This window comes from Bacillus rossius (assembly GCF_032445375.1).
Source record: "Bacillus rossius redtenbacheri isolate Brsri chromosome 9 unlocalized genomic scaffold, Brsri_v3 Brsri_v3_scf9_2, whole genome shotgun sequence".
Lineage (NCBI taxonomy): Eukaryota > Metazoa > Arthropoda > Insecta > Phasmatodea > Bacillidae > Bacillus > Bacillus rossius.
Window position 1 is genome coordinate 2,408,920 of NW_026962013.1, and position 7,179 is coordinate 2,416,098.

A 7,179-nucleotide genomic window follows, 5' to 3' on the forward strand; every position below is an offset into this window, starting at 1 on the left:
AGGTAGGTGTGCGTTTCGGTTCGTTTGGCAAGTGGTTCCACGACCTGTTACGTAGAAAGGCTGTGTCAACAAACCCGGTAGGTTTGTACCTGTACAGCTACACTCAGTTACGGCATACTCACTGGGCACTGCATTTACAAGCAAGGGTTCGTCTTGAACGTGCCAGCCCGTCACTAGGGGAGAGTTCCCACTCGGTTACAGCCAGTGGCGTAGCCAGGATTTGTGTATGGGGGGTAAGAAGCATGGACCCCCCGCTTCCCAGGAAAATTTGGATTTGAAGGTGTAAAGTAGTGCTATTTTAGCAGTTTTCGGTACTTAAATTTAAATATTGTAATGGTAAAATTTTTATTTATTTTTAATATGAAATCTGTTTGACGTGGTGAATAAGAAATTAATTAAAGATTTGGTGCTAAAGGGGGGGGGGGGGGTTGAACCCCTAAACACCCCCCTGGCTACGCCCCTGGCTACAGCTATAAACAAGTAATGACATGTAAATGCAGTACACAGGGAGGGCGGGTGTTGGGGGCTCGTGGATGAATGCCTGGGGGGGCCTACAAGCAGGGGGCTTGGAGGCTAGGGCTGGGGGCCTGAGGCCGGGGCGAGGAGGCCTGGGTGGGGCGCGGGGCCCGGTGCTGCCGGCACTCACCGCTTCTCCCCGGTGCGCGGGTCGGTGTACACGCTGCGGTAGAAGCCGACGATCTTGCCCGTGAGGCGGCCCGAGAAGTCCGCGCGCAGCCGGTAGCGGCCCGGGGCCAGGCGCGACGCGGCGCGCGCCACCCAGAACTCGTGCGGCGTGTACTCGAAGCTGTCGGCCAGAGGCACCTCGTCCCCCGAGGCGGTCGTCAGTCGCGTGGCCGTCACCGCCAGCCCCTGGCGACACCACATCCCAGCACTCTCTCTACACGTGTCGACACACCCGAGCACTCTACACGGGCCGATACGTAGCCACATCCTTGCTGTATGCTTGCGTCAAAATACAGAAATACCCCTAGCAATTAATTTTTTCTCGTGACAACGTCTAATAAATCGATGAACGCCGGGTGCACGCACGGAAAAGTGTGCTTTTACGAACATTGTCCCGTTACGCTAATTGTACGCTTGCGCCGCATCTATCTCTTCCACTCGATTGGAACAACCATCGATTTGACTTTTTCGAGGCACATTAAACTTGAAACACTCCCATTCTTTTCCTACTTTTCCTATCATCGTCCTATCCTTAACAGAATAACACAGATTGGAAGAAGTTAAATAGCAAACATGTATAAAAGTTATAGTTAAAATAATCTCTTCGTTAAAGTAATGATACATATTTGAATTAATAAGTGCAAATAAGAAGTAAATTTATCAATTAAATCTTAGATTTCGTTTCACTCCTTCTTTGTATCCATACAAAATAGTGATAATTCAATAAAAATGATTCAATTTTATTCATAAAAATATGCAATAATTTCATCAATGTTTTGTTATGACGTTGTCACGTTAAACTGTCGTCCGTAAACCGACTTTACAAACAACCAATTTTTTTAAAATAAAAAATTTAAAAAAATTATAAAAATGTTACCAGTGGAAAAACGGGTCGAAATATATCCCAATGGTTTGATCGCAGTTTTATTCATTAACCATCCTCTACAACTGGGTACCTTTGAGTACCTTTTCAGAAGTTTCTTCAGATTCCTGATTATATCGACTTCGTTCGCGGCAACGTTCGTATTCCCCACGTGTTACGGTTCCAATTGTGTTCTTGTCTTGATGTTGATGTTCCTGGATGCATTTCGCGCCGGTTCCATCTCTTAAGGCATGAACCGGACGAAGGGTTTCCAGGACCTCGGCACACATGGGACCTCGGCACACATGGGACCTGGTGGCCGGCTGCTGTCGGAACTCTGGGCAGGCGAGGTGTCCTAGGATCGGTGCTGGCGTGTCTTCGCCTCGCCCATACGTCGGGCCACTCCTCAGTCCTAGACACGGGGGAGAAACTCTAATTACCGAGACTGAGACCTAGTTTTTTGAAGTAGTTATGGGCCCGTCCGCTAGATAGCAGTTTTCATAATATATTAATTTATTAGGAGAAGTAATGTATAAGCTATCATCAGACAAACAAACCAGTGAAAATTCACTCTATTTAGGTAGCCACTAATTTTGTGGTGTGTAATACAATGAGTTTTTGCACCTCCTACTGCTCTATTTATTACATGACGGTTTATTACAAAACAGCATTTTAAGTATTTTCGCATCGATTAGATTAGTTTTGCGCCGCCAAGGAGATAACTTAATATAACCAAAAAAAAAAACGTTTTAACTAAAAAAAACTTTGTATGAGAATTTCTATTCCGAGTTTTTTATTTGCTGGTAGTTTTGGGCCCGCCCAACAGATAGCGACACATGTCGCGTGAAACATGGTTTCAGTTTCCACTGTAAGAGGTGCAATTCTTTATTTCCCTCCTTGTTCTGTGGTCCTAGAGCTCCCACTGGGCCGGAACAGTTACGGTCTGCAGCAGCTGCCTCGAACTGTCGCCTGTGCACCGCCCGAACCAAGTTCGGCCGTCGAAGGCTGAGTGACCCTTGACCTCGACATCCCCGGAGACCCGCGATCGGCTCGCAGCAGCTGAAGCTCATTTGAGCGTCCATCGGCACTCGCTCGCAGCTTCTGCGCCCCGTTCCGTTGCCTGATCGAGCTGAGCTTAGCTGTTGCTCCTTAACGGGCAAGTTGCTCTTCTTGTTGCGCGAGATGCTGTACCTTACTCTCGAACTGAACACTGGTCTCGTCAATCTCCTTCTTTAGTCGTTCTTCAGCAGCCACTACTTCACTCCGCAGGTTTTCTTGCACCGTCATAAGCTCGTTCCGTATACCTTCTTGTGCTTTTTTTTTTTTTTTAATTTCTACTTGGCCATTATTAATTTCGCCTCTTCTTGGCTGTCCCTTATTTCACTCTTCATTTCACTTCCATCTCTTCTTGCCTCCAAGTCCATTTTGTCTTCATTTCCACCTGGTTATTTTTTATTCATCATTTCGGCTAAGAAAGCAATTACGTTCCTAAAACTAACTTTATCGTAAAATAGCTCACTTATATTTTTTTATCCTTTTAGTTTATTAAAAAGAAACCTAAATCTATTTATTAGGGTTATCCAACTCCTGACACCAATTTTTTTTTGTTATTATCATCAACATCTTACATTGTTTACTACAACTTTTATTACTAACAACAACATATCATGTATAGATATAAAATAAGCAAATGTGATTCTCTTTATGATTACCACTTCATGTTTATTTTCTATATTGTTTAATGTCTTGAGCATCTAGAAAACAAAACTTCAATCAAAGCAGTCCCTTCGAAGACTATAATAATAATAATAATAATAATAATAAATCAACGTCAAATGTTAAACCATCTGGAGCTCAAGCTCGAATGCCCAACATATTAATTAGACATGATAAGTTAATTGCCCGATACAGAGATATAATTTGGAGGCGGAATGTTTTCAAAAAAAATAGAAGAATAAAATCAACAATGGTTTTAAACTGTAGCATGCGTCACTTCCTCGAGTAGTTTGCAGTTCCAGTTGTTGTCAGAGCTAACCTTCCATCACCCGAAATAACACGTCGTTTTCCCCTGAAATCTCGACGGCAGGAAAGGGCCTTCTAGCCATCGCTGATCACGCAGGGTGCTATGAATACGTGGTGGAACAATGTCTGCGCGCGGTCAGGACTTGGTCGCGTGAAACACGGGCGAGTGCGCGGGCAGGGTGATGGTCAGGGGCGTAGCCAGGGGGGGGGGGGGTTCAAACCCCTCCCCCCCCCCCCTTTTAGCACCAAATCTTTAATTAATTTCTTATTCATCACTCAAACAAATTTCATATAAAAATTAATAAAAAAAGTTACCATTACAATATTTAAATTTTAGTACCAAAAATTGCTAAAATAGCACTATTTCAGTGGCGTAGCCAGGATTTGTGTATGGGGGGGTGTTAAGAAGCATGTCTCCCCCCCCCCCCGCGTATTAAAGCGGGGGGTCCCGGGGTCCTCCCCCGGGAAAATTTAGATTTTAGGTGTAAAATAGTGCTATTTTGGCAGTTTTCGGTACTTAAATTTAAATATTGTAATGTAAAATTTTTATTAATTTTTAATATTAAATTTGTTTGAGTGATGAATAAGAAATTAATTAATTATTTGGTGCTAAGGGGGGGGGGGGTTGAACCCCTAACCCCCCCCCCCCTGGCTACGCCCCTGCACTATTTTACACCTTAAAATCCAAATTTTCCCCGGGGAGGACCCCCGGACCCACAGCTTTAATACGGGCGGGGGGAGGGGGGGTTGTCCATGCTTCTCAACACCCCCCCCATACACAAATCCTGGCTACGCCACTGGTGATGGTACCACGGGCGAGAGCGGGGGTACCTTGGCGTTGAGCGCGAGCCAGGAGCGCGGCGCCTGCAGCTCCAAGGACACCGCCACGGAGCCGCTGAAGGTGCCGGCCTCCAGGTCTGGTCTCAGCAGCAGGTCGTAGCTGAGCGGGCGCACGTCGGCGGGCAGGCGGTAGTCGTCCTGCCAGCCGGCCTCCGGGGGCTCGTCCCCTGCGCCGGCAACAGTGCTGTTCAGCGCCACTTCAGCGGGTCGTCGCCACAACGCCGAAATACAACAACGCCGAACGCCAAATTGACCGCAACGCCGACAGCTAGAAAACTGCTGTGTACCACAACGCCGAATTAACACAACGCCGAAAAATGTTTCTGCGGGGAAAGGGGGGGGGGGGGGGGGAGGGGGCCACAGGAGCAAAATGAAAAAAAAAAAAAAACTGAATTTAATTTGTGTGTTAACCTTACCTAACCTAACCTTTGTGGCAGTCCTGCAATGACATTTTTCGGGGTTGATATATTTCGGCATTGTGGTACACAGCAGTTTTCTAGCTGTCGGCGTTGTAGTCAATTTGGCATTCGGCGTTATTGTACGTTCGGCGTTGTGGTGCGTCCCCTACTTCAGCTAGTATAGCTAGTATTACACATGAACAGGATGTAACACGATCCCAAAGCTAATGGGTGTAGGGACGCGACCCTAGAAGTCTAGATGAAGGGATGTGAGAGCTCGGAGGCGACGCAGAGACGAAGCTCGGATGGGGCGCGGGTTACCTAGCATGAGCTCGTCCAGGTGGGAGGCGCGGCCCAGCGAGGCGGGCCCCACGCGCCTCGGGCCCCCGGGGGCGGGGTCCATGTGCGCGCGCAGCAGCACCACGCTGACCACGAGGCACACGCACAGCACCGCCAGCAGGCAGCACACGCACACCAGCACGTAGAAGAGCACGCCGCGGCGCGCCGGCCGCTCCGCCCCTCGCATCTCGGCCCCTCGTCAGGGTGCTCCCGGCGCAGCTACCACAGCGGGAGTGGCGCGGCGAGCAGTTTCCCCGCTCCCCTCCACCCGACACCCCTCCCCGCGCTCACGGGAGGGGCGAACCTTTGCGGCTCCCGACGAACTAACGCAAGCCGACTTTCTTAATAAGGATCTCAGGCTTTCGCGACCAATTGTCTCGCGTCGCTCGGCTTCCGGGTTGAAGCAGATTTCACAGAAGTTTTCGACCTACCGTGCAGTCGCCATCATCAGGGGGTAGCGGTGACCTACTAACTGCCACTGATAAATGCGAAACGTCTGTGAAAATTTTCGCTATCGACGCGGCTACAAACCTAGCAGCCAAGTTCCTCCAATACAATATTCCGTCAAAACACTGTTTGTTACTAGGTACCACAAATATTGTATTTATAACGATCGTCATGCATTTTCAACAAAACTTTGTGTGTTTATGTTAGTCGTTTACTTCTCGATAATTATAAGTATATTTGTTGTAATAATAAACATTAATGAACCGACAGAGAAATTGGAAATTCAATAAAAGTTCATGCAAATAAACGTATTTTATTCACGATATTACGTTTGAATTGTAATAAATATGAAAGAATAGACCAGTGCTGACATTTTTATTTTTTAAAAAACATTAGTGCTCGATCCAGAGACCCCGCGATTTTGGAGCTTGAACGCTAACCACTCACCGCCATCTCACGCGCAGTATCACAACGCACCTTACATATCCGACACGTAAAATTTTTCTTGCGATTTTCTCGAAAAAGCCCAAATTGTACGCCTTACTACTTACACATTATGCTGTCCTAATGGATTACTAAACGTGTACAAAGTTTGATTCAAAACAGTGATCCGAAAGTTATTTTTTATTCGTACAATACCACTATATTATAAAGGTCAATTTTGCCTTAAGTCTTGTGTGATCGTGATCCTTTCCGGGAATTTTAGTGCGTTTATGACGTTGCGTTGGTATCGCGGATTCGAATCAAACTTATTATCCTGAGTCGAAAGCCGTTCCTCACCAAACACCCGATCGGATAATTTTACAGTGTTTCAAATGTAGCTAATCCAACAAAACCATCCGTTCACAAATTTTAACATTTTTTAGATGTATATATCCCAACCAATCGTTCAAACAATTTCCCAGTATTTTAAACGTAGCCAGTATAGCCTAACCAACGATACAAATTGGCTAACTATGCGTAAAGAGCGCATACACTACAAATTAACCTCAAAACAAAACAGCGAACTATAACCTACATTTTGTTTAAATGCACAAGAGTGTTTTACTTACCTGGCATTTTATACTTCCTGATGCTGCAATTATGAGCAGAACGAACGGACCCTAAAAACTTACGTACGCATAACCTAAAACATCTGTTCACACTTAGCGACTGTACTCCTTGGAAGCCCAAACCATTAAAAAAATGTAATCTTTTTATGGTAGCGTAATTATATTGACATAGACGACCAGGATTAAAGTTAGCAATTATAGCCTTATGAAACAATACTCTTATCTGGATTGTCATTTAATTGAAACATAGATAAAGCTTTTTTTTATTATTATCATTTTATTAAAATGGTTGACAGCATTTTTTATGGCAATAGCAAGGAGCTATCCGCAATCTATGGTATGTAATATTAAATACAGGTGAATTCCTAAAATTAAAAAAAAAAATACTGTACGAACAAAGACTTCTTAAAAATAGTATGGATTCTATGTTGTAAATGGGAAAGAGACTGTTATGTTCATTTATAAACTGTATCCCTTAGAATTTCGAAGTTTGTCACTTGCAAACAATCAGCTGCCAATTTTTTAAAAGTCGCTG

The 7,179-nt window shown here is 45.2% G+C and overlaps 1 protein-coding gene across 2 annotated transcripts in view; it reads right to left on the reverse strand.

Moving 5' to 3' along the window:
- The window catches only part of LOC134543295 (glutamyl aminopeptidase-like), a 28,675-nt gene extending 21,717 nt beyond the window's left edge, over positions 1-6,958 (reverse strand). Inside the window, exons 1-3 of one of the 2 annotated variants that reach the window (XM_063388207.1) lie at positions 6,645-6,958; positions 4,400-4,575; positions 647-870 (exon numbers count right to left, since the gene is read on the reverse strand). In XM_063388207.1, coding sequence (XP_063244277.1) covers positions 647-870; positions 4,400-4,575; positions 6,645-6,879 — 635 coding nt within the window. In that variant the 5' untranslated portion in view covers positions 6,880-6,958. Of the gene's footprint in view, positions 1-646; positions 871-4,399; positions 4,576-5,127; positions 5,888-6,644 lie in introns of those variants that run through there. The other variant, XM_063388206.1, reaches the window with a different exon arrangement.
- Between the last annotated feature and the right edge of the window lie 221 nt (positions 6,959-7,179).